The sequence below is a fragment of the Triplophysa rosa genome, linkage group LG21 (assembly GCF_024868665.1).
Source record: "Triplophysa rosa linkage group LG21, Trosa_1v2, whole genome shotgun sequence".
Taxonomy (NCBI): Eukaryota; Metazoa; Chordata; class Actinopteri; order Cypriniformes; family Nemacheilidae; genus Triplophysa; species Triplophysa rosa.
Genome location: NC_079910.1, coordinates 15,017,540 through 15,045,326, shown reverse-complemented (window position 1 = coordinate 15,045,326; position 27,787 = coordinate 15,017,540). Strand labels below are relative to the sequence as shown.

The following is a 27,787-nucleotide window of genomic DNA, read 5'->3' as shown; positions in this document are numbered from 1 at the left end:
TGGGGGGAATCTGTCTGGTTATAAGCATTCTTCCAAATATCTTTCTCTGTGTTCATCAGAACAATGACATTTATACAGATTTGGAACAACTCGAAGAAGAGTGCATAATGACAGAATTTTCATTTTTGGGTGAAGTGTCCCTTTAAGAGACCACTCCAAAATTATTTTCAGTTTTCCTGAATTATTAAAATAGGTATTATTGCTGGGCAGCTATATCGACTATATCGAAATTATCAAAATATTGCAACTGTGCATGTTGAAAATTTAGAAAGTTATGTTTAATCAAAGTTTCAAGTTGATTTAGATAGCAGAGCGACTGTGCCTGATAAGATAAAAGATAAAACACACCTGTTTATACCTTATATTCTACACCTTATAATTTGTTAAATGCAACGATCTTTCATTCTAATACTGTATATAATGTTTTCAATGAGTTTCTAATACAAGCAAACTGAATCAAGTTGAATATGTCGCCTCCTCCGACCTCATATTGACTGCTGCTTCTTTGTCATTGGCTTCCTCCCTTGCTGGGAGCTCATTGGCTGAGCTGATCTGTAGTTCTTTTTTACTTGCTTTCTCCTTGTTTTCCAGCTGTCTGTAATTGTAATAGTTCATGATGAAGAGAAAGACGCCTGAAGTCAACAACATCCCACCACTTGTAAAGTGTATGAACTTGTAGTCCTTGAAAATGTCAACCAGTAAACCTGTTGAGAAACATAATCAAGAATCATCCTGTATTTTATAACACAAAAATACACAGCCACACTTGTACTGTAGGTATGGACTTACCAAATATCGGTGGGCCAAGCAGAACAGGTATGCATTCTATAACTGTGACCAGCCCAACAGTGCTGGAGAACTGATGGGCACCAACCAGATCCATCAGTACTTCAAACTTAAGAGCACCTACCATCCCGCAGGTCAAGCCAAAAATTATTGTATACACCACCAGCCCTACATAACCTGACAGGAGGGAACACGTGAGGTGACAAACACCGTTGCATGCCACGGCAAAGCTAAAGAAATACTGAATATTAGGCCGGATCCACCCGGTGCTGGCGATGAAACCTGTTCCCGGACACGCAACCGTGTCTGCCAGAGAAAATATGGAGAGCAGTAATACTGCATCGTGCTCATCTATCCCATGCTGCTCTGCGTAGGGTACCAGGAACACGATTGGCGCAAAAAATCCGAAAAGCATGACAACGTTTCCCACTAGATAGATGAGGAAGCCTCGGTGCTTGAAAATGGAGAGGTCGATGAATCGGTTAACCTTCTCAACACAGCCTTGTCTATTAATTGTTTCAGCAGTCTGATGGGTGACGTCCACCTCTGTGACACTTTGGTGGGTGGGTTTCTTCACTGCCGGCTTTATCTTGATGGGTCTCATAAGGGATCCAGCCACACAGCAGTGGAGCAACACACCTCCAAGAATAAGAAAGCTTCCTCTCCACCCGAAGTTGTCGAACAGAAATTGGTTTAGCGGTGCTAATACAGACAGTAGGACTGGACTCCCTGCCATCGCTAAACCATTTGCAATAGGCCTTTTTACAAAGAAGTATTTAGCAGTTATTGTCAGCGATGGTTGCAGGTTAAAAGCTAACCCAAAGCCTGTGAAACAAAGACATTTCCACTCATTTTCATATTGATAAATCCATGTACAGTACAGACATGCGCAACAGATTAAGCTAAGAAAACCCTTTACAGCATTTATTTGGACAAAATATTTAATTGTTTTGCACATTTTTTTATGAGTTTTGACTGAGTTGACTGTGAAGTAGTAACTTTGTTATTACATGCAAACTTTAAAAAATCATTATTATTATTATTATTATTAACAGTAGTTTAAAATATTTATATTTAGTTAATATTTGTATTTAAATTTTTATGTTATTTTTAAATATTTATTTAAATATTTTATTTTATTTTATTTGAATTGTTTATTGTTTTAAACAATGGTCACTTTATGTTATTACTCTATGTTAGTACTTGCAGTACTACAGATATCAACTTGTCCATTTAAATGGGGAATCATCAAATCTAACCCAAGTAAATTATGGATTACCTCAGGGATCGGTTTTAGGACCCTTGCTATTCTCCATATACATGCTGCCCCTTGGAAACATTATTAGAAAACATGGAATTAGTTTAAACTGTTATGCATACTCAGCTATATATCTTATCAAGACCAGATGATTCCTTCCAGCTATCCAAACTGACACAGTGCATCCAAGACATAAAACATTGGATGACTAGTAATTTCCTCCTTTTAAATTCCAATAAAACAGAAATATTACTTATTGGACCAAAGACACGTAGACAGAATATTTTGGATTATAACCTGCAAATTGAAGGCTGCACTATTACTCCAACATACTGTTAAAGACCTAGGCGTTATTTTAGACAGCAAGCTGTCATATGGAAATCACATCTCAAATGTCACAAAAACAGCCTTCTTCCACCTTAGAAATGTTGCCAAACTACGAAATATTCTGTGTTGCTGACGCAGAGAAGCTTATTCATGCATTTGTGACCTCAAGACTTGACTACTGTAATGGTTACTTAGTGGTTGTCCTGCATCATCAATAAACAAACCACAGTTAGTTCAGAATGCAGCTGCCAGAGTTCTAACCAGGTCCAGAAAATACCATCACATAACCCCAATTTAAAAAATTGAATCCCTTCACTGGCTTTTGACTTTAAAGTTCTTTTAATTATTTATAAAGCCTTAAACGGTTTAGCCCCTACCTACATAACAGAGCTTCTACCACACTACAAGCCATCATGATCTCTAAGATCTTAAAACTCCGCACTTTTTTTTGTGTACTTTTACTCTTACTTGAGTAAATTTCTAATAGAAAATCTGTACTTTTACTTCGTTACATAACTTACATTGCGTGACGTTCCTTCGTTCCTTCATTTTAAAATATGCTTTTTAAAACGCGTTGTTTATTTCAAGGTTGTCGTCTCTTTTTACGGGCATTCCCGAGTGATCGATGCTTTTGAGTCGATTCTTTTGAAAGCATTAATTGAACAATGGGCAAAACCACTTGAATAGGCTAATGAATCAGTTCAAATGATTTGTTCAGTTCGCAGCACGATCTGAATCATCTGAAGCAGGATTACTCACTCCTCGTAGAGCGAAACTTAAGAACACGCAGAACACAAAGAGCGTTGGATGAAGTGGATATTAATCTATATCTATACAATCAAAACTGCAAATGTGTCATATTGTTTGCCAGCAATGATAAATGCCCGCCATATGCGCGCACCTGCGCGACCAGTTCGTCAGACAGCGCAACATGCGCGTTACCTGTCAGACACAGAGACGTGGGCTTGCAGAAATATACATTTGAAGAACAGAAGGAAGAAAACTTGTTGATGGGCATGTGGTTCACTGTTTACTGTTTGTTTACAAGTAAGAGCGTTTCACAACACACACGTGACAACACGAGAAAACATGAGCTTTGATCAAAAATGTGTATTTCATTTAAGAGAGCACTGCAGATGTTCTAGATCATCTTAGGAAATGCTCTGAGTTTAGTTCATGCTTTAGTTTGACACGGTCTATTATTCTTTTATTCGTGGACGTTGCTCGGTGGCTTTGGTCGGGGTCACTGAGTGCAGCTATGACACGTCAGAGGAGATCTGGCCCTCCCGGCTGAGCCTGGTTACTCCCGAGGTTTTTTTTTCTCCATTATTCATCATTGGAGTTTGGGTACCTCACCACAGCAGAGCAGTGCAGTGTTGGCTTGCTCACCGGGAGACTGCATTTATTTATTCATTTATTTATTACAAACCCGATTCCAAAAAAGTTGGGACACTGTACAAATTGTGAATAAAAAGGAATGCAATAATTTACGAATCTCATAAACTTATATTTTATTCACAATAGAATATAGATAACATATCAAATGTTGAAAGTGAGACATTTTGAAATGTCATGCCAAATATTGGCTCATTTTGGATTTCATGAGAGCTACACATTCCAAAAAAGTTGGGACAGGTAGCAATAAGAGGCCGGAAAAGTTAAATGTACATATAAGGAACAGCTGGAGGACCAATTTGCAACTTATTAGGTCAATTGGCAACATGATTGGGTATAAAAAGAGCCTCTCAGAGTGGCAGTGTCTCTCAGAAGTCAAGATGGGCAGAGGATCACCAATTCCCCCAATGCTGCGGCGAAAAATAGTGGAGCAATATCAGAAAGGAGTTTCTCAGAGAAAAATTGGAAAGAGTTTGAAGTTATCATCATCTACAGTGCATAATATCATCCAAAGATTCAGAGAATCTGGAACAATCTCTGTGCGTAAGGGTCAAGGCCGGAAAACCATACTGGATGCCCGTGATCTTCGGGCCCTTAGACGGCACTGCATCACATACAGGAATGCTACTGTAATGGAAATCACAACATGGGCTCAGGAATACTTCCAGAAAACATTGTCGGTGAACACAATCCACCGTGCCATTCGCCGTTGCCGGCTAAAACTCTACAGGTCAAAAAAGAAGCCATATCTAAACATGATCCAGAAGCGCAGGCGTTTTCTCTGGGCCAAGGCTCATTTAAAATGGACTGTGGCAAAGTGGAAAACTGTTCTGTGGTCAGACGAATCAAAATTTGAAGTTCTTTTTGGAAAACTGGGACGCCATGTCATCCGGACTAAAGAGGACAAGGACAACCCAAGTTGTTATCAGCGCTCAGTTCAGAAGCCTGCATCTCTGATGGTATGGGGTTGCATGAGTGCGTGTGGCATGGGCAGCTTACACATCTGGAAAGGCACCATCAATGCTGAAAGGTATATCCAAGTTCTAGAACAACATATGCTCCCATCCAGACGTCGTCTCTTTCAGGGAAGACCTTGCATTTTCCAACATGACAATGCCAGACCACATACTGCATCAATTACAACATCATGGCTGCGTAGAAGAAGGATCCGGGTACTGAAATGGCCAGCCTGCAGTCCAGATCTTTCACCCATAGAAAACATTTGGCGCATCATAAAGAGGAAGATGCGACAAAGAAGACCTAAGACAGTCGAGCAACTAGAAGCCTGTATTAGACAAGAATGGGACAACATTCCTATTCCTAAACTTGAGCAACTTGTCTCCTCAGTCCCCAGACGTTTGCAGACTGTTATAAAAAGAAGAGGGGATGCCACACAGTGGTAAACATGGCCTTGTCCCAACTTTTTTGAGATGTGTTGATGCCATGAAATTTAAAATCAACTTATTTTTCCCTTAAAATGATACATTCTCTCAGTTTAAACATTTGATATGTCATCTATGTTGTATTCTGAATAAAATATTGAAATTTGAAACTTCCACATCATTGCATTCTGTTTTTATTCACAATTTGTACAGTGTCCCAACTTTTTTGGAATCGGGTTTGTAGTTGTCTGTGGTGATCTGGAATAAGGTGTGTATTTCATTTAAGAGAGCACTGCAGATGTTCTAGATCATCTTAGGAAATGCTCTGAGTTTAGTTCATGCTTTAGTTTGACATGGTCTATTATTCTAAATAAGTTGTGTAAACTACATTGACATCAGGACTAGATGAAATTTACAGAAATGCTTGTCTCTTCTGTGTTTGTCTATTCTTTAGTCTCTCTAGTATATTGCAAAGATATCTCCATATGATAATTAAAAATATTGATTAAAATGTAATATTAAAATATTGGCGTTAATATTAATTTTATGTAGTAGGCCTATATAATCAGATACAAAGTAACTAAGTAACTAGCTACTTGAGTAGTTTTTTCATTGCATACTTTTTTACTTTTACTCAAGTAGTTTTTAAAATAGTGACTTTTACTTTTACTTGAGTAACAATTTCTCTAGTTACTTGTACTTTTACTTGAGTAAAGATTTTGGCTACTCTACCCACCTCTGAATATTAGAACAAAGGGAAATCATTTGTATAGACTTGTTAACATCATACATACCTCCAATAACCCCCACACATATAAACAGATGCATTACGGATGTGGCGAAAGAAGCTGTTATCATAGCAGCGCTCACCATTAGCCCACCAATTATGACCACTGCACGGCTACCATAGCGATTGACCAAAACACTGCTCACTGGTCCTATGAGGGCAATAGTATGTATCAAAGAAAAAGATATGATAGAAAGTGTGTCATAAATTTGAAACTAAAACTGCATCCTTGCTGGTTCAATTTTGCGACAGTAAGGACAAACCGGTGTTTGATTTGGATGTGTCCAGTTGACCCTTCGCTAAGCCACGCCCGAAAACCGCCACAGGCCAATCGTGGTTTAGCAAGTGTAACTAGGCGCGGGAGGTCTGTCAAGCTTTCGAGCGAGGGAAACATGCTGAAGCGTTGTTCGTATGGATTGTGTAAATCTGATAGACAGTATCCTAAAAATTTGGACGGGGTGGTGGAATTTTTTCCCTTCCCGAAACCTAAAACCCAAGGGGAGAAATGTCGGACGTGGATCAAGCAGTGTGGAAGGCCTCATTCACAACTAAATGAGGGACATTCTAAAACGCTTAACGTGAAAAACGCTTAACGTACCTAAACAGCGATCAAGGACAACCACATTCCTGTCAAACCTTCCTTGAATTAAACACTTGCTGCTGTCAAAAGAACGAGCTCTTGTTCCGCGGATCAAGTGAATATCACGTTAAGCGTTTTCTCCCCCATAGAAGTCCATTATAAGGAAACAGCTTAACGTGGCGTAACGTACCTAAACAACGCACTGTATCATCTCATTTATATTTCTGTCCCTTTTTATCAGAGCTTTTAGAAACATTTGTGCTGTTTTGTTCTAGTTTGCTCCACAGGCTATTCAGCTCGATGTAACAACACTGAAGCCAGGAGTTAGCAACTTTATTGCCTTTCAGCCTCATTTCTAAATATTGGTTTCAGGCAGGGCATAAAGAAGCCTCTACTGAACTTTTTAAAACAATGCACGGTGGCTTTTGAAGTATTAATTACAACTAAAATGACAGAAATTTGTCTAAACCACGTTAAGCTGTTTTCTCTTATAATGGACTTCTATGGTGAGAACGCTTAACGCTTATATTCACTTTATCCGCGGACCAAGAGCTCGTTCTTTTGACAGCAGCATGTGTTTATTAGAAGTAAAATTTGACAGAAACTTGGTTTTCCTTTATCGCTGTTTAGGTACGTTATGCGTTTTAGAATGTCCCACTAAAGGTCGACAGGATTAACAAAAACACCCATGTTTGCTCCAAGGTAAGAGCACGCTAATGTTAGCTAGCTAGCTAACTCAGCACATCATTGCTTGGAAATAATGACGGTTCTTTGTTCGTAATGCATATATTTGAACGTAAAATAAGATGATTAAAGGCAAGACGGAAATTTGTTTGTGTTGTTGATGATCTCTGGCTCTTGCCAGGTGCAAGGCGTAGATTAGACCCACGACGTGTGAGCAGTAGCCTGGCGCGCTACTAAAATATAAGCGGGAGAATGTTATCATTCATAGGCTTTAGCTTCAATTTTGATTAAATTATTTTCTAATCGGTTGCATATTGTCGTGGATATATCCCTCGAATGCACACTGCAGTCCCTTTTGTCTTGCTCTCTCAGATATTTCACATGTTCGCCAAAAATGACTAATTATCTCCTTGGGAATGTCTGACACCGGTGCATACACACTGTAATACACTTGACAGGCGTGAAAGCTTGACAGGCGTAGCAACAGTAACTAAGGAGGGCGGGGCTTAGCGAAGGGTCAGTTATTTGGTTACTTTTAGTACACGTTGAACTGCAGTATGCCAAGGAATGGTGTGGCATACCAAGAATCAATTTCATACAAAAAAGTGATTTTAAGTGAAATTAAGATTCATACTTGATTTTACAAAAAAGTATTACACAAACACACGTAACAATATGTTATACTACAGGCCTGCCTATACATAATGTTGTCTAACCTCCTGCATACGTGGTGGCCATCATGATGGAGGACACCCAGGCTATCTCACTGTAGGAGATGATAAAATGTTCTTGGATTTCTTTGAAATAAATAGTGAGGGACTTTGGGAAGGAAAAAGCGAAGCCGATGGAGATGAAGGACGCAACCACCACCACCCATCCCCAGCCTCCATCTGGAGGGGTGTAAACCAGGTCTGTGACATCTGATGGCATGTTTGGTTTCCGCTCTCAAAGCAAAAAAGATACATTTTTAAAAATTTTAAGGTTTTTAAATCGTCATTATCAATCAATAAATGAATTAATATTTTTCATAAACTTGTACAACATTAGTCTTTGTTCATAGACTTATTCGCGTTTACTAATAATTATATGATTCAAGAATCACTTTTGATAATTAAGGATGCCGTTTTCATAGCTTAAAAGATTTATAAAAAAAACCAATGCAAAGTAAAAGACAAGAAAACAATAATCTTACCTCTCTACATGAACTGCGAAACAGTCACTGACGCGTCTCTCACAATCATCGTGTGCTTAAGTGTGTTTTCTTATCTTGTTTCGTTGGTGAGTTATTTTGTTTCCAAATTGCCCTAAATTTAGATGTGCTCGGCTTTGTGTGGCGCTGCGCAGACCGATCGGCACGTCACATCAAAGTACCGCGAGAGTCAAGCTGTCGTGTGTGACACGAACGTACTCTCGCGTTGCTGTGTGTCATACGACGATCTATCTGCGCAACTCAGCAGGAAGTCGGCGGCATCGGGATTGTCATGTCTTTCCAATAGAGGTCAGTGTCGTGTAAGTAAGTAGACAGCGTTGTTTGCGGCCTAGTGAACGCGTGCTTATCCATTTACTATCGTGGCCTGAACGTTTTCATTCACGGGGCTAAATTTAACAAAATGTAAACATCTTAACGTAAACTTTAGAGAGGCACACACATACACTGACAACCGTTTTAAGATCACTTGTTAAATATTACATTGCAGCATATGTTTACATTTTGGCTTGCTGTGTCTTTTAAAAAACAATTTAGAAGACTAAAATGAATGACTCGATTTTTCTATTTTTACTACTCATATATTGCATCATCTAACAAACACTAAATACTAAACAGCACACATAAGGCCAATGTTTATAGTAGCTATGTATTTAGACAACACTGATGTGTTCAATACTGTACGTATTTCTAATGTGACTAGCAAGTTGTTCCCATGAATCAGCAGCAGTAACATGCACAGGAAGTTCTTGCGTCTGTATTTTTATTCCGTGCTTTTCCACGAAAGCAAAATGTCTCCTATTTCTCAACTAGCTCCGGTGGGGGAGGGTTTAAACAAAGGCCTTCTGCCCAACAACACGGAGCAAGGACAAACAAAACAACTGTCACAAAATGTCAATATTCACACACAATTTTGATGCTTAACCTCCCTTCAACAATGACAGAGCAAACGTGACCGGTTAGGTGAGCATTTTTTTGAGCGAGTGAGGCCTACTTCTGTCTCTCTATCGTGTGTGCCTCTTTCCCCGCACTGGCAACTGGTCCTGCCAGCACTGAACAAAGATAATTACTCAGGAAGCGCTTCGGCCAATCAGACGAGGCTTTACATCCTGCTTGTGGGAGGGCAGCCAGTCACGGCCCTGCTCTGAGCACACAGGCCTGAGCTGTGAGTGTGGAGAGCCCTCCTCTGTCTAAAAGCTGAGGTTGTCCTCCATGTTTTATAAGTATTGACATTACACTCTTTCAGCCATGCATCCACAGAGGTAAGCTTGATATTTTATTATTACGTGTGTCTTTTGTCGTCATGTGACTGTTTGAATCCACTGCTAACACTGTGAATTGCAGATTTGATTCTTCAGTCTTTGGGAAGGCCTGTGTTTCAGAAAAACAGGCCAGAGGAAGGAGGGGGGAGGGAGCCATAGACAGTCGCTCTCTCTCTCTCTCTCTCTCTCTCTCTGGAGCTTTGGCCTGTGTTTGACTTGGTCACATGGTTACATTTCAAAGCAAGTCAGCTAATGCTGAACTGGCAAACTGTCTGCATTAAAGTGTGTTAAGGCCACATTGCTGGTTTGGTCCACATGTCATAGGGTGGGTGGAGGGGCAGTTGGGCGATGTATTTTTGGTCAAGGTGATTGCCTGTGCCATTGTCTGTGCGTGTCACAAGCCACGCCACACAAAATGGAGGCATCTGTTAGGGCCTATTAGTGAGCAGAGAGCCCCAGCTGTGGTCATTTAGAGAGGGGCAGGATGGGTAATTTAGGGTGTGGTCTACCAACAGGGGTTCTAAACCATTTTTTTTACATTTTGCTATATGTATTTGTTTGTGTGTTGGTCATTTTATGGAATAACATGCCATGATGTTTTTATGACTGTATATATACACGCATAAAAGGAAACGAAATGATTTCATCCAAATCTGCCTGGTTTTGGATTTCGCATATTTATCATATCAATTTGCATGTTTTTTGGCTATGTTTGTCTTTTGCACCCTGGTTGCCGTGTCAAGTGTGTGCGTGTAAAAATAGAAGCAACATCTCTGTCACGTTTCTGTAAATGTTTAAGGCTTTTCTCGAGCACGGATTATTCTTGGGAGGGTTTCTTTGACTTCATGCAAGTCATCCAAACATATATTTCCCATATGCTTAAATTTAGAAAAGATTGATTTCCATAATTGACACATTAACATTTCAATTCCATTCTATATATTATATTCTATATATTTACATGCTTTTTGACAGTGTTGTTTCAAAGCAGCTTCACAAGAAAATAGTCTTGAAAATGTATTGAATATAATATAATATGGAAGTATTGCAGTTCTTAATGTCCCCATAAAAAGACTGTAATCCATTAAAATGGTATATACTTTTTGTGAGACATTTTTTCTATTAATTGATATAACAAGTATCATGTGTGTGTGTACAGTATGTATGTGTATGTATATAATATTATACAGTATATACATATGTATACAGTGTGTGTGTACAATGTGTGTGTAATGGGAACGAAAGGACTAAAATCACGAAATACCAAGATACAAGGTTCAAAAGTACAACAGCGATGTGTAGGCTATATTGTTTCCCTTGTATTAGTTAAGTAATCTTAAAATTGTTTAACAATATTAATGAAGTCAAAAATAAAATAGCACCACCACACACACACAGTGAGCTTTCGATCACAAGACAAAACAAGGGATCACAATGCACACGGGACCAGAATCCTCGGGTTGCGTTCCCTACGGATCCTCTGCCTTTCTAATGATATTTATGGCTGCGTTTCAAGAAAACCCATCCAGCACGTATCATATTTCACCTGTTTATCACAAAACAAATAGTCGGCAAGTGAATTTACTGCAATTATGAACAATTAATTAAATTGCCACCATAATAGCATAATACACATACAGTAGTGATTGGCTCTGGTCTTTATAAGAGAAATGATCCACAGTGGCCATTTTGCCAGCCAGAGCAACTGGGAAAGTGAAATCGTATCGACGTCAACTTCTGTCGCAGGAAACTGTTCCTCCTTAAATGAACATCTCATTACATCGATGGCCTTTAAGTGACTCGCAGCCCACAAGCTTTGTTTAACAGCCCCGGAGAGAAGGCCAGGAGGAGGGTTTGCTTTGCCTGAACGGCAAAGTCTTCGTTTGCATGTTGATGCAAGTGCATCGCTCTTGTTTTTCTCAGCCGTGGCTCCTGAGAATGACCTACACGGACGGGTATATCTCTTTCTCTCCCTGTTTACTGTAAGCTCCCGTGCCATCGACGTGCCAGAGCCCGCGTCTCTGGCCTAGAGGGAAGGGGGAGGGGAGCGTGAGCCGGGTGGTGGGGGAAGGGAGGCATTCTCATTTCCTGCGAAGAGAGAGAAAAAAGACCTCAGCTCACTCTCTGACCAGTTATCTCCACATTCACAGCTGCCTTGCTCTGTATTTGGCTCTGTTTGCGAGAACCTACGATTGTTTGCTCTCTCTGTTGAATATGTGAACACCGTTTCGCCGGCTCCCATCGATCCAGAAGATCCAGTTTTGCCAACGGTGTCGGAGGCCCGTTTGGTGGCAGGCTGGCGGTTTTCTTTCTCTCCATTGGATCGGCAGAAGGACTTCCTGTTTGTTTGATCTCAGGGTTGAGATTTGCTCATCAGCGGTTTGGATTTTCAGCCACGCAGTTGGCTTGACATTGTTTGACCTTTCTGAAGAGAGGCCCGGTGGATGGGAGGGATCTGTTGAGAAATCATATCTATGAAGCTTGCAGTACAGTACAAACCGGAGAGCCCTCGGGCCTTCGGGTACACGCTTAGACAGGCATTTCTCTCCTTTTCCGAGTAGTTCGAGTTTGATGATGTGGATATTCATTCTCCAGACTAATATCATTCCTCTCACATATGCCATAATCCTTTTACGCTGTCGATTTTTACATCATCCATGATCGTTTTTTTCTCATCGAGCTGGACTTTTTGCTTGTGATAAAGGTGAGTCTTCCTGATGGCTGAGGATTATTTACATTAGTTTTTCGTAGTCTGTTGAGCAAGTCGGACGGCCGTGGTATGTGGATTTTGGGGCCTTTGTTTACCAGCGTTCAAAGGATGTCAAGCCGTGGCCCCGTCAACCAGAATCATGAGATCAAGACATGATCGTTCAAAAGGCCAAGGTTTCATCCTAGCCTGATCTATTCCATCCATCCTGTTCAACCTCTGTAAGCACCTCATCTTAACGTAATGAAGGACCATCGCGTGCTTCTAATCTTTTCTTGTCCTTTCATCGGTTTCGCACAGAGGATGGGATCAAGGCCTCTTTATTGTAGGGTTTTGTTTCTGCAGTGGGCCGTGGACCGCCTTTTTTCTTTCACCTGTCATTTACATGCTCCTTTTTGGCAATCCTTCCATCCCTTGTGGTTGAAAAGGTTTTTGTTGATCGAACATAGTGGGTTTTTCCATAGTGGGGGGAGTAAGGACAACTACATTGTGGGTTTCATGTGATGTTAGGTGTTCATCTTTTTTGTCTTTGTTTTTTTCATTTAAGTTTTAAGTTGACGTATTCAGATGACGAATAGCGTAGACATTTTTTCCAGTCTCAAAATTAATTTACTAATCAGTTTAATTCACTCACGTTATTTTATATTGCGTAAATAATAATATTTAATAGTTCTAGTATTAATAGTATTTATGAGTTTTAAAGATGAATGAGCTCAACTAGATTGAGAATTGTCTGCAATCTAACATTGTATCCTAACCAAGCGTCCGAAACAAAACCAATCTTAGCCAGCGTTGTGTGTAAAATATTACGGTGTATTTCCACTACAGCGGAGAAATGCGTTTGCTTTGAGGCGTGTCATTAATTTTACGGTAACACGCCTCCGAAATAAATTCACCATTTGCAAGCCGTTCGAGAACATACGTCATAATCTTGGCTCGCCTACTATTCACAGCAATCGGCTGACGCCCGGCGTTTATTGCTTGGTATTTGCATAAAGTCAAGAAGAGCCCAACTTTTTGACGTTCTCGGCCGCTCCCAATACCTTTTCCGCCTCGCTGTCAGTCCCATAATGCAACACGTGAGCGTCAAGCACAGCTCTTATACAAATGAATTGAAAACTCTTGCTCTGCTCCACACGCTTCACGTCACCGTTACACTGTGCACTATTTCAGGTGTCAGCCATTTTATAGTGGTGTCCAAATCTATAGAGGAAATGATCAATCCCATAATGTACCGCATGTACACTTACTGAGTAAATACCCACAATGCATCGTTAGGGTCACACATGAACTCTAGTGGCATGGCTGAAGATGGCTTTCCATTTGTTAAACAGTAAGGAATACTGTTTCCGGATCCAAGCCTCCACTCATTTTAAGTTAAAACAGCCATTTATGAGTGCTTTTTATTAATATAACAAATTTATGCCAAACTTTTATAAACTCACGGTGTACACTACAGTCTCACAGAATCCCCGAAACCGATATTTAAATAAATTGTAAAAATTTACATTTACGTCTGGACATCGGAGATTTCGTTATAGAGATAAATGATAGGATCATGTTTTTTGATAGTTTCACAGCAAACCATCTGTATATACTAGCATTTCTTGTTATTTTCCTATGGCATCTGATTTGGACCCATTAAACGGTATATGACCTTCCATATACAGTATACAGCATATGGTGTGTGATGTCAAGGTTAACAAGTGGATTCTGTTTTATGGAAACGAGCAATGCAATGTGGCATTTATCAACGAGAGAACAGAAAATAATCATTTCTACAAGCAAACAACAGCTTAGCCTGACAATCGAACCTGAGCTGTCAGTGTGAACACTAAATAATGTTTAGCATGTATCTTTAAAATTGTGATTTTGTCACATTGTGCAATATCTGAACAGACTTTACTAACTGTACCACAAAACAACCTGTGGGGAAGTTCACATACCTGAAAGTCATTACATAAAATATGCCACCTTAGTTCAAAGAAGCCTAAAGGTTCGTTCACACCAAGGATGATAACTATAAAGATAAACGTTTTACAAATCAAGTTTAGGGGAACAGTCTGCAACACAACAATAAAGATACAGAGGAACGATATTGTACATCACTTTTTGTGTTTTATTTCCACTAATGAGCAATAATACATTGACAAACAAACAAAATACAATACAATTTAAAGAGCTAGCACACTTAAAATGTGAAACTTCAGCATCCAACCTTTAAATAAACATAACATTATCATATCGTCGCTGTCCTTCCAAAACCTTGGATGTCGAAATTTACTGTTTTACAGGAAATGGAAAAAACACTGTACTTTTTATGATTAAATATTGTGTTGTCAAAGCTGACAAGTACTTTTTATTGGTTGGATATTTGCAAAACCCAGTAACAAATATAAACGGTGAACAATAAAAATGATTTATGGTAAAAAATAAAAATCATGAAATATGGAGATACCAGGTTTTAGAAGGACGGCAGCGATATGTTGGTGTGGATTGTTATAGTTATCTTTATAGTTACAGGTTTTGGTGTGAATGGACCGTAAGGGACAGTTCACCCAAATATAAACATTCTGTCTAGGGATGCACAATAAATTATCGGCCATATCGGTATCTGCTGATAAATGGTCATTTTTAATGTTATCGGTATCGGTCGATAATCAAATTTAGGCCGATATATGTTAGCCGATAAATTATGAATCATTTCCTCTGGTTGAACCACTTCAGCTGCACACTGCTCAAAATCCAGTACAGTAATGTCTTTCTGTCGTGATCATTCACTTACAGCAAAACATTGTTGATGTAGTATGTAGATATTTATGAATTTGTAAATCATAGGAACAAACACATATTGTTTGAATCAGACTGCTGTCTGAATGCTTTCTGTCTTGAGACCTGTTGGACTTGTGGCTATTGAGAAACACCTTTCTGGGTTTCTCTGGAAGAACATCTTTAATTTGTTTATTAGATAGACATTATACCAGAAAACTTTAAAAGTTAAAGAATCTTTAATTAGTGTAAAGTAGGCTTGGTACATGATTTTCAGGAGAAAAATAGAATGTTCAGTCTCAGAAAATGTTAAATGAATATTTAGGTGCTGTATATCGGCCAATATATCGGTTATCGGCTTCCAATGTTCAAGAATTATCGTTTATCGTTATCGGCCAAAATTTACATATCGGTGCATCCCTAATTCTGTCATTTACTCACCCCCGAATTGTTCCAAATCTGTATAAATGTCTTACAGTTCTCGGCCACCATTGACTACCATAGTAGGAGAATTTACAATGGTAGTCAATAGTCCCCCATTCAAAATATCTTTATTTGTGTTCAACAGAACAAAGACATTTATAAAGAAATTTTTCCTAATATAGTACAAGCATTCTGCCAAATATCTTTCTCTGTGTTCATCGGAACAAAGAAATGTATACAGATTTGGAACAACTCGAGGGGGAGTAAATGATGACAGAATTTTCATTTTTGGCTGAACTGTTCCTTTAACTCCACTGTTTCTTGTAGGCCCCTACACATTTCCTAGCCATGTCAATAGCTGATGGTATTTTAGATTTGATTGTGTCTGAACTTGATACCCAAAGCATCTCGGAAAACCACTAGACTAACAAATCCGAATTTCAACCAAAAATGTTACAGATTGCAGCTTTAGGTTAAACTTATGCTATAAGTAGCTCCAGCCTACATGTAGAAATGATTCAGATGTGGAATGGAAGACAATATGAACAACAACATAACTCTGGAGATTAGATTACATCATCCACGTCTTTTATCTCGGGGGGAGACCTCATGAGATTTCTGTTTCTTGTTCCATCGCTTTCTTTTGCTCGCTTGTCTCTTCTAAGGATCTTTTCCTTCTTCATTTAGTTTGGCTGAGGAGGAAATAAAGACCGAATCGGAAGTTGATGGCATGGAGGTGTCAATGCCACCAAAAGGTAATCTATTTTTATCATATATTTGCTTTAGCTGCACATTGCATTAATCTGATATAATGGACTTCCAACAAAGATTTTCTTACTACACAAGTCATTCTTTTCATCTACCACATCAAACGTGGCATGTGACCTCATTTTTCTCCTCTATGACTGCAGCTGATTGTAATGATCTTGTCTTTGTTAATATAATGTAGTCAGACATGAGTTGACATGACACATTCTTTAAAAGACACGCATCTTTTTGTAGTCCTGTGGAGGTTGTCGGCGGTCTGTGTTGTTTGTTGATTGAAATGTCACAATTGCATGGCCGACCAAGAGAGGTTGCCAGGAAACATATTATTCAGGTTTGCTTTGCATAATTTATTTATTTATTGTTACATTCTTAACGCCATTCCAGCATCTAAGGCTATATTCATGGCGAGAACTAGTCAATCTATACACAATTCGATCCATACACAAGTTAGCGGAGTGACAATTTGGAACCCTCAATTAACCTAATCTGCATGTCTTTTGGCTGTGGGAGAAAACCAGAGCACCCGGAGTAAACCCATTCTGAGACAGGGAGAACATGCAAACTCCACAGAGAAAGGCTTCCCGTCCCAGCTGGGGCTTTGCTTTGCATAACAAAGAGACTGTCGTTCTCTTACAGCGGTCCCTGATCTAGGACCAGCAGAGCAGACGTTGGCTGCTCAGAAGAGGAAAGCACCCAGTCCTCCACATTCCTCCAATGGACACTCTCCCTCCGACACTTCACCTAGTCCCTCAAAAAAGAAGAAGAAACCAGGAATGATCAACAGCAGTAAAGACCAAGTACGTTGGCATTCCATTCGCCCGATTTGCGTTTGATTTTAAAGGGACACTTCACCCAAAAATGAAAATTCTGTCATCATTTACTCACCTTCGAGTTGTTCCAAATCTGTATAAATGTCTTTGATCTGATGAACACAGAGAAAGATATTTGGAAGAATGTTTATAACCAAACGGATTTCGACCCCCATTGACTCCCATAGTAGGAAAAATTATCTTTTTTTTTTTGTTCTGTTGAACACAAAAGAAGACATTTTGAAGAATGTAGGACAGCAAACAGTTCTGGGCACTTTTGACTACCATTGTATTTTGTCCTACTATGGGAGTCAATGGGGGAGCAAAATCTGTCTGGTTATAAGCATTCTTCCAAATATCTTTCTCTGTGTTCATCAGAACAAAGACATTTATGATGACAGAATTTTCATTTTTGGGTGAACTATCCCTTTAAGACAAGATAATGTTACATTTACACACAAAGAATTACAAATGTACGTTGCGTTTTAAGAAATGCTCAAGAGAGTAAGTCAAACTCTTTCACTCAGACCTATTTTGACTACTGAACAAAATAATCAACATTTACTGTGGTTTTAATTTAAAAATCTTGTATGCCGTTTTGAATGAAAAAGACGCTTTTTGATTTGCATGAATGCAGTCGACCCCTTTTGGGAAAATCTGTTGAATAGACTTAGCTACAGTGGCTTCTAAAAGCATTTGGACACGTATATGAATGTCTTCACAATAGATAACAAAATATCAAACCGAGTAGCGTTTATTTTAGGGATGGTTAGCACAGTTTCGCCAGAAATGTCATAAATGAGAGATGTACTGTTTAAAATTGAAACAAAACATATTTGGACACTTTCTGGTATGAAACATATGCTCAAAGTTAAAAGTAGTTGCAAAACTGGCCTGGACTGGTGAAGTTAGTTTTGAGAAATATTCTATTATTGTTTGTTTGAAGATGCCACTTTGTTATTTTGTAATTTATTAACATTCATATATTTAGTATGGGAGAGGTAACAAAATACTTTTGTAGCCACTGTGTGCTCACTTAATGCGATAAGTAATAAAATGCACTGATGTTAAAGGGACAGTGAACCCAAAAATTATTTGATCATTTACTCATCCTCATGTCATTCCAAACCCGTATGCCGTTCTTTCTTCAGAACACAAAAGAAGATATTTTGAAGAATGTTGGCAACCAAACAACATTGACCCCCATTGACTTTCATTGTATGAAAACCACTGAGACATTCCCCAAAATGTCCCATAACAGGTTTTGAATGACATGAGAGTGAAAAAAATGATGACATGATTTAATTTGTTTAAACTATCCCGTCAATTAATGTTTTATAGTTTTTGTAGTGATGTTGCAGTGGCAGTGATGAATGTTTAATGCAGGATGCCAAATGCAGATTTGCTTATTGACCCTATGAAAATGAATTATCCACAACAACCATAGTTTACATATGGTATTTATAGTAAAACAATAGTAACCATAAATTTACTATGGGCTTAATATAGTAACCATAGTTTAACCGTGATATTTATTGTAAAACTAAAAAACTGGTAATCAATTCGCCAAAATAAAGCAATAATAAAACAATAGTTAATTTTCCTAAGGGTCACCTGAAACGTAAAGCAATCCTTTATTAATATCTAAAAGCACTGAACGCTAATAATTTTCTTTTTTGACATTTGAGGAAAAATCCTGTTACCCAGATCCATTACTGTAGCCAAAATATTACTACATCTGTCTTTTTGTAATACTTTCCATTGACCTATATTTGGCATCTATATTTGGCATCTTTGGCTTTGTAAATGAGTAAATTTGGATTTCATTCCAATCCCAGTCAAACACACGTATCATTGTGTGTGTTTCCTGAAATTAGGAGAGAAATCCTGCACAATGTCCTCCCGGTTGCATTCCGCTGCTTTTGACCCAGTGGTCATGTGACTGCTTACTATCCGTGCTTGATTTATTTCAGTGCCTTGCTACGTGTCCCCTGCAAGTGTTGTGGCTTGTGTTTTGACCCCCTGCCCTGTCTCTCTTGCCTGCATTTCAGTGTGAGCTTAGACATGGTCCCTTTTACTATGTCAAGCAGCCCGCACTCACCACAGACCCTGTTGATGTTGTACCGCAGGACGGGCGGAACGATTTCTACTGCTGGCTGTGTCACCGCGAGGGCCAGGTGCTCTGCTGTGAGCTCTGCCCGCGCGTCTACCACGCCAAGTGCCTCAAACTGGCCGCAGAGCCTGAGGGCGACTGGTTCTGTCCAGAATGTGAGGTATTGAACGTTAAAGGACTTGATGTTTTGCGTCAGATCTGTCTGGATTACTTCGGCTTGTTCTCGTGAAGTCGCTTGACTGTCAGTTTAAAGGTGCAGTAAGCGCAATTTCAGCCATTTTGGCTAGTTATCCCTAATATCAGTCACACACCCTCCTCAAAATATCCCGCTCTACAATGCCATCTCTGCCAATCTGATGGAACAAAATTGTAGGAAATATTGATTATATATATATATATATATACATACTGTATGTATATAAATACTTTTTTGAGTGCTAAAAGATATTGATATAAAAATGTATTATTACATTTTAGTAGATTTCAGTAACATCATTTTATTAAAATAAAAACTAGATAGAAATAAAAAATAGGGCTGTCCAACGATTAATCGCGATTAATAGCATCCAGAATAAAAGTATGTGTTTACATAATACATGTCTGTGTACTGCGCATAATACAACACATACATGTATACATATTTAGAAAATATTTCCATGTATTTGTTTATATTAACCAATCATTTAAACTATATATAAATGTTTATATTTTAAATGTATACATGTTATGATTTTATTAATACAAAATTAATATGCACAGAACACAGACATATATTATTTAAACACAAACTTTTATTCTGAATGCGATCAATCGTGATGAATCGTTTGACAGCCCTAATAAAAAAAACATAATTCTGAGCACACAGTATTGCGTTGTCTTATTGTTTCATATATATATATATACTGTAAATATATATAATAAAAATAAAAGCATACATTTTCTTTATGCTGACATCATCAGTCCCTCTTATTTCTCCTACAGTTTTTCCTCTTTTAATGTCCTGTTATCCTTGGAAATTGCAAAGTAATTTGGGTTGCAAACATCTTTTGGTTTCGACATTAATCACCCTAAATGAATGATCTTGTGGACGCTGTGAACTGACAGATATTGACCTCTGTGCTTTAAAGCTGACAGTCTGAGAATGCTTGAGAACATATCATAAATATGATCTGTATGCCTGTGATTTATGTAATTAGTGCATTGATTTCCCTCTCTGCCTCAGAAAATAACAGTGGCTGAATGCATAGAGACTCAGAGTAAAGCTATGACCATGCTCAACCTGGAGCAACTGTCTTACCTGCTCAAGTTCGCTCTTCAGAAGATGAAACAGCCAGGGGTGAGTAACCAATACCTCAGCGTCAAACGCCTGCAATTCATCACTCACAGGAGGTATTGTATCAGTTTTAAATGACTGGGTTAAGATGACTCATCCCTCAGAGCAGATCTTCATGAATGATTTATCTTGCAGACCGAGCCGTTTCAAAAGCCTGTGTCCCTGGAACAGCACCCAGATTATGCAGAGTATATATTTCACCCTATGGACCTCTGCACGTTAGAGAAGGTAGGGGACGGATGGTTATCTTATGGCAAGGACCTTCTCAGTGGGTTCGGTAGTGATCTTGTGTGTATCTGTATACATTTTACTGTGTTGATAAGCTTAGTTCCCATTGGAGGGACAGTTCACTCCCATCATGTCATTCACCCTCATGTCGTTCAAACCCTTTATATGACTCGTTCTTCTGTAAAACACAAAGGAAGATCTTTTGGGAAATGTCTCAGTCGTTTTGTGTCTATACAATGGAATGGGGGCCAGTGTTGTCTGGTCACCAACATTCATGAAAATATCTTCTTTTGTGTTCTGCAGAAGAAAGAGAGTCATACAGGTTTGGAATGACATGAGGATGAGTAATTGAAGGAATTTTGTGTCTCAAAAGTGTCCTAGTAACCACTTCCATCACTTTAACTATAGATGTTATACTATACTAGATGTTATGACAACCAGAAACGGTACAAAAAACTTTGCCCAAACAAGCGCAAGCAAGAAATGTACTACAACTGACAACTCCGTGTCTGTAGAACTTCAAAAAGAAGATGTACGGTTGCACGGAAGCGTTCTTGGCCGACGTGAAATGGATTCTACACAACTGTATCATTTATAATGGAGGTCAGTGCTGGTCTGTTATTAAAGTTTATATTTTTGGCTTCACATCAAATCATTCATTATAATGTTTTTTGTCAATTTGATGCACTCTTTAGGGAACCACAAGCTAACCGCAACTGCTAAAGTTATTGTCAAGATCTGTGAACATGAGGTGGGTGTATTCAAATGCTTTATACACGACACACAGCATGTGGTAGATGAACATGCTAATATAAAACTGTAATATAAAAGTGACTTTTGTTTGTAAATCATCCACAGATGAATGAAATTGAAGTTTGTCCAGAGTGCTACCTGTCTGCCTGTCAGAAGAGAGACAACTGGTTCTGTGAACCTTGTGTAAGATGTCTTCTATCATTTCAATATAACACAGGCCAATTAACACAAAACAACGGCTTACAACGGAGACAACTGACCAACACGATTTGAGCTTTTGGGACAAGTGTCTGAAACTGGATTTGCAGACAGTCATAATGACAACAAATAATATGATGTAAAATTGCTATTGAGAATGACAATGTATGTCATTTACAATATATTATTGATAAACAAATATACCGCTTTTTTATCTCCACTACTATTATTTCCCATTTATAACTTCAAAAGTAAAAAAATCTGTATTGTAAGTTGGACTGTATGTTGCATTTAAGAAAGTAATTGTCTGGAATGATTTTCCACATCATTCTTATTCAAATTTATTTTCCTGAAGTCTCAGCCTCATCCTTTAGTGTGGGCCAAGTTAAAAGGTTTTCCCTTCTGGCCCGCTAAAGCCCTGAGGGATAAAGAAGGTCAGGTGGACGCACGGTTCTTCGGCCAACATGACAGGTTAGCTTGCTATTCCATTACTGTCATGTTTCCTTTACTGTATGATTCAGTTGGATTTTAGCTGATTGTTGAAATCAACACATACAAGAAACCTTCAATAAGATCTGCATGAAAATATTATGTGCTCTTTAAATATTTTTGTTCTCTTTTAGAGCCTGGGTACCCATAAACAACTGTTACCTCATGTCTAAAGAGATCCCGTTCTCTGTCAAGAAGACCAAAAGTATCTTCAACAGCGCCATGCAGGAAATGGAGGTCTACGTGGAAAACGTGCGCAAGAAATACGGCGTGTTCAATTACGCCCCCTTCCGGACTCCTTACACACCCAGCAACCAGTTCCAGATGTTGCAGGACCCTAGTAACCCCAAAAAAGGCCCGGTTAAACCTGAGAAACAAGACAAAGTCAAGTTTAGCTTTGATATGACCGCCTCTCCCAAGATGCACCTGGGTAAGTCAGTGGTGTCAGGAGGAGGGGTGGGGCGGCGGATCTCTGTGACGGACATGCCTAGATCTCCAATGAGCACCAACTCTTCAGTCCACACGGGGTCAGACCTGGAGCAGGACGAACGAGGGGGGAGAGTTCCGTCGAGTCACTATAGCGCCGGTGAAGACTCAATGGATTACACAGGTGCTTGATTTGGTGTAACTGTGTCTAACTTCCTGAAATTGGCTAGTAAATGTTTAATTCTCTGCACACTCTGAGACAGATCAGTGGCGTTTGATTGATCAGGGTTTTTTTTTTTACTAAAACAAGTCTTGTTCCAACAGCTTCCCCTGCGTCTCTGAAAACAAGCGGCAGCCCCAAGCCTTCACTACCCACACCGGTTAAACAGGAACGGAGTTCGGGGACTGGGGGTATCCTCAACCTCAACCTGGGTACGTCTAAAATCAACCTGGCTCCCACAGCCTTGACCATAACATCTTATTTAGCTACATGAACATCAGCTCCAGGAATTGGTGCTACATTTTTGTTGGTTGTTACAGTAAATTGCTTGTGATACTGTGTCTGCTAAATGAACGACTGTTAATGTTATTTGGTCAGATCGTGTAAAGGCTGAAATGGACCTGAAGGAGCTCAGTGAGACTGTACAACAACAACAGCAGCAAGGAACCTCAGTGCTCCTCACATCTCCCAAAAAAACAACCAGGAGTTTGGATAAAACCATAGAGAGCTGCAAAGCTCAACTTGGTAAGGAACATAATAAAATACCCAATGCTCTTCATATATCACCTGCACCATAAACTCAAACTGACTCCTCTCTACTTGCAGGAATCGATGAGATCTCAGATGACGTGTACCGCCGTGTGGAGCACAGCGACTCGGACGAGTCCGACAAATCTGACTCCAGCGACAGTGAATACATGTCCGATGATGAACAGAAGCCTAAGAACACTAACAACAGCAATAGTGTCCACAATGCCTCCAAAAAGATGCCGAGACTTCCATCCGCTCAGGGACAAGACCAAGACGCTGCCCCTTCAGCCGGTGGAGGAACGGCAGCCGGGGACAAGAAATCCTCAGATCTCCAAACCAAAGAGAAGATAAGTGGTGGCGTGGAGAAAGATCCTCCTGAGAAGAACAAGCCCCCCCCGCAGACGCCAAGGGAAGAGGGAAGAACTGCTCGACCGCACCTGGATATGGACTCGGACTCCGAACGGGAACTGGTGATAGACCTCGGTGAGGAAGCAGGAGGAAGAGAAAAGAGGAAAGCCAAGAGAGATACCGCATCGGTACCCGTCTCCACACCTAAAGACCAAACCGCCGCTAAAACCGAAGGTAGATATCACACTTTCTGGATTTTGTTTCTGGTTTAATTTCTTCATCTTATAATATTCTGTCACGTTTGTTCTTGTATCCAGGTAAAGCTCCTGCGTCAACCAGCGTATCAGCTTCTCCATCCACAGATAACATCTCGCCTTCCTCCAATTCCGGTCCCAAAGACACGTCCATGCCAGCCATCAAGCCTCCACCACCCATCACGACCGTATCCACCGTTCCAGCCACCACGACCTCAGGAGCTCAACCTGTTCCTGCGGCCCCAACCGGCTCTAATGCGGTGAAGAAACAGCGCCCTCTGCTGCCCAAAGAGAGCACGCAGGCAGCTCAACGGCCTGCTGTGTGGAACCAGGCTGGTAGTAAATTCCAGACGTCTTCACAGAAATGGCACATGCAGAAGGTTCAGAGGCAACAGCAGCAGGGTGGGCAGGGTTCTCCGACGCCGGTGCCGAGCCAATCACAACCGCAGACAGGAGGGAACAACTCCAGCACTCACTACCAGACCAGGCAGTCTGTCAAGGGTACTTACAAGTTGCTACCTTGAACCTTAAATATAATGACCGAAAGTCCTTGATTACCCAGAATTCTTTGCTCTACAGAACTGACATTAGATGGACTGGTTACATGATTATCCTTGAGGGTGCTGTATTATTAAAATAAAAAATGTATCTGCACAATTTCTTGTTTCACCAGCTGTTCAACAGAAAGACGCGCCCCCTGTTAACACTGCAGCTGGATCCTCCACCTCCAGTTTGGCTGTAGATTTCCTCACCCCTCCTGCCTCCGCAGATGTGGCCGCTGACATCGCCAAATACACCACGAAGGTAAATCAGATGACCTCTGAAGAGTTAATGCTGGGGCCAAAGAGAAAGCTATACTGTGGAAGACAACTCAAAAAAAAAAGGGGGAGAGTGGCTAAATATTTTCAAAAGCTGTAAGAAATCCAGATTTAAATGTGTTGTTCTTGCTTTCATCATAATTGCAGATGATGGACGTGATCAAGGGAACAATGACAGAGATTTACAACGATCTTTCCAAGAGCACAACGGGAAACACCATTGCAGAGGTCTGTACATATCTGTGTCTTAATATCACATCTGCTTGATAATTTATTCCAACAATGTCTGTTCCAACAAGATGCACTGTATGAAACGTTTATAGGTTGCAAGACTCAGAAAAGAGTTTTCTCACACTTCTGGTATGTGTCTATATTTAAGCAGATTCGGCGGTTGAGGATTGAGATTGAGAAACTGCAGTGGCTACATCAGCAGGAACTGTCAGAGATGAAACATAATCTAGGTAACACGCTCTTAAAGTGCTAAAAACATTGAATCTCATATACCAAGCATGGATGCACACAAATTTGTGTGAAATCTGTGTAGGAACAAAGTTTCATACTTAAATTTATTTAAAAATGTATGCAGTGTATGCAACATAATACACAATAATCACATATGCTATAATTACACACTAGTTCATTGGCTTTATGAATATGGGAAAACACACATATTTTATATAATATATAAGACCATTTTCAAAAATCATGTTTTTTTATTGTTTATTGTTCCAAGTAATATCAATCAAAATGCAGTTGGGTTGTTAATAATAATAATAATAATTGTTAATTAATAATAATAATAACACAAAAAACAGCTAACTAACACAATAAAAACATAATAACACAATAATAACATGATTTTTGAAAAATTTTAAATTTTTAAATCTGTTTTTGCCAATAAACTATTCATATATAGTTTTTCTGAATTTACTATTTATCTGTACGAGAAAAATAATCATTGTTTCATTCAGAAATTGAAATGGGATAACTTAAGTTATCACATGGATTAATATATATATTTGTTTTATATATTTTTATTATATATAATTAGTTATATAATATATATGAATTATTTTATATTTTACATTATATATAATTAAGATTATTAAACCTTTTTATACATGCAGATTGAGCTGGTGTGGTGCGTTTTAAATTGAGAATATGTTTTTCTGTTTGCAAACAAAAACACATTATAAATACAAAAAACAAAGCAATGGATATCGTGTGAATCCTACTATATTTGTGTTATTGTAGAGTTAGTGTTAGCAGGTGCTTTTGAGGGTTAACAGTTCTCTCCTAACACACGCATGATCTTTAATCACTAATATATCACCACTGTGTGTATGTGTAGAGCTGACCATGGCTGAGATGAGACAGAGTTTGGAGCAGGAGAGAGAGAGGCTGGTTTCCGAGGTGAAGAAACAGATGGAGGTGGAGAAACAGCAGGCGGTGGATGAGACCAAGAAGAAGCAGTGGTGTGCCAACTGCAAGAAAGAGGCCATTTTCTACTGCTGCTGGAACACAAGTTACTGTGATTACCCCTGCCAGCAGGCCCACTGGCCCGAACACATGAAATCCTGTACACAGTCAGGTACCAATTGCTCACTTTACCACTTTAATTGCATGTGATCATAAATGTAAAGACATTCACGCAAAATCGAATCGCAATTAACCAGTTATTCCAAGTTGATAACTTGGCGCCTCATGAGGTCATGTGACGTCAATGTAGCATGCGGACACCCACCGCTGAATTGTAAGAAAACAGTAAAACTACTATGCATTATTCTACAGACCTCTGCAATGCTCAGTTCTGATTAGACAACCATGCTCACTGACCAATAAGAATCAAGTATTTTTAAGTAGGCAGCAGCATACTACACTAGTTTTCTGCTGGGATCACAGCATTTCTGCATTATCAAACAATAGTTCCTTTCTCCTCAGCCACAGCTTCTCAGCAAGAGACCGAAGCAGGAGCTTCTTTGGACCCAATGGGAAAACCTGTAGGACACTCCCCTAAAACTCAACCAATGCCAGCAGGTGACCGAACATCGCCCACGAACCGAGGACCCTCCCCTTCAACAGACAACACTAAAGGCAGCTCCTCTGTTGCTGTCTCATAACCAGAGTTGTTCCTGGATTTACATCTTTATCATCAAAATGGTTCCAAATAATAGAAGAGTCAGACGCTGCCACCACATGACATTGACTCGCTTTCAACAGAGATTTAAAGACAGTTTTCTTTGTAAGTGTGGTCAGGACACAATGTGGGCACACTTCCTGTTCACTACATCACAGGCAACATTAGGAGAAACACCTATAAACTTTTGATTCATTTCTACGTACGCTGTCGTTTCGTATTTGAATTTGTGACTTGTATAGTACAAAGAGAGACGCCATTTGATATGAAATATGCAACTGTTATACTGTTGTGCTTTTTTTTATACATATCAACTTTTGTAAACTTCACAAAACAAACAAATGTGTTTGATCGATTGTTTTTTTGTCTTAATGTGAAAGATGCACTTAGAAGTGCCTCTGGAGGGGTGGGTTTACTTTGTGTAAGGCAAATGAAGAGCGTGTTTGTACAAGGTCAAAATCTTTTACGGAATGTGATTGTAAGCACTCGTGGATTGTCACTACATATTCAGACAGATTAGAAAGATCTATACTCTGCAAATCTTTCATCCATGAAAGGCTTCTCGATTCAAAAAGTAATAAAACAAACTAAAAATCTAGAAGAGTAAAGGAAAAGATTATACTTACTGTGGGCATGTTTCTTTTTTTTCTTGTCTTGTGGACTCTCTTGTTTACATACTGTAAATAAAAAGGACTAAGCAGAGATGATATCTGTAAGAAAAATAAAATCTTAAATGAGACAAATCTCAGGTGGTTCTTAAGTAGTTGTATTTAATGTGTTTATGCTCTTTCATTT

General features: G+C 39.3%; 2 protein-coding genes across 7 annotated transcripts; one reads left to right on the top strand and one right to left on the bottom strand.

Annotated features, from left to right (window-relative positions):
• Positions 1–101: 101 nt before the first annotated feature.
• slc16a7 (solute carrier family 16 member 7) lies at positions 102–8,497 on the bottom strand. Its single transcript, XM_057363156.1, has 5 exons — positions 8,392–8,497; positions 7,916–8,143; positions 5,943–6,086; positions 790–1,611; positions 102–704 (listed from the first exon to the last, which is right to left on the bottom strand). The coding sequence occupies exons 2-5, from the start codon at positions 8,127–8,129 to the stop codon at positions 457–459; spliced, it is 1,428 nt and encodes a 475-aa protein (XP_057219139.1). The 5' UTR covers positions 8,130–8,143; positions 8,392–8,497; the 3' UTR covers positions 102–456.
• On the top strand, positions 7,189–27,735 carry prkcbp1l (protein kinase C binding protein 1, like). Of its 6 annotated transcripts, none has more exons than XM_057363130.1 (20): positions 7,189–7,217; positions 16,255–16,322; positions 16,972–17,132; positions 19,196–19,417; positions 20,480–20,593; positions 20,726–20,818; positions 21,334–21,421; positions 21,514–21,569; positions 21,677–21,754; positions 22,125–22,240; positions 22,393–22,868; positions 23,009–23,116; positions 23,283–23,429; positions 23,511–24,017; positions 24,101–24,538; positions 24,711–24,841; positions 25,003–25,083; positions 25,235–25,316; positions 26,207–26,446; positions 26,797–27,735. In XM_057363130.1, exons 1-20 carry the CDS (start codon positions 7,204–7,206, stop codon positions 26,973–26,975), a joined length of 3,399 nt encoding a protein of 1,132 aa, XP_057219113.1. In that variant the 5' UTR covers positions 7,189–7,203; the 3' UTR covers positions 26,976–27,735. The 6 variants fall into 6 exon arrangements, with proteins under 6 accessions (XP_057219113.1, XP_057219117.1, XP_057219116.1 ...); XM_057363134.1 differs by lacking the exon at positions 7,189–7,217 and adding an exon at positions 9,558–9,668 and having other exon boundaries at positions 19,274–19,417; positions 25,238–25,316; XM_057363133.1 differs by lacking the exon at positions 7,189–7,217 and adding an exon at positions 9,558–9,668 and having other exon boundaries at positions 19,274–19,417.
• The last annotated feature ends 52 nt before the right edge of the window (positions 27,736–27,787 follow it).

Excerpts from the sequence above, each read along its gene's own strand:
- prkcbp1l (XM_057363130.1), top strand. Across the intron at positions 21,422-21,513 it reads CTGTATCATTTATAATGGAG|GGAACCACAAGCTAACCGCA; the intron begins GTCAGTGCTGGT and ends TGCACTCTTTAG. Across the intron at positions 24,539-24,710 it reads GACCAGGCAGTCTGTCAAGG|CTGTTCAACAGAAAGACGCG; the intron begins GTACTTACAAGT and ends TTGTTTCACCAG.
- slc16a7 (XM_057363156.1), bottom strand. The coding sequence starts at position 8,129 with ATGCCATCAGATGTCACAGACCTGGTTTACACCCCTCCAGATGGAGGC. Across the intron at positions 6,087-7,915 it reads GGCCACCACGTATGCAGGAG|GACCAGTGAGCAGTGTTTTG; the intron begins GTTAGACAACAT and ends TTGCCCTCATAG. Across the intron at positions 1,612-5,942 it reads ATGTGTGGGGGTTATTGGAG|GCTTTGGGTTAGCTTTTAAC; the intron begins GTATGTATGATG and ends TTTGTTTCACAG.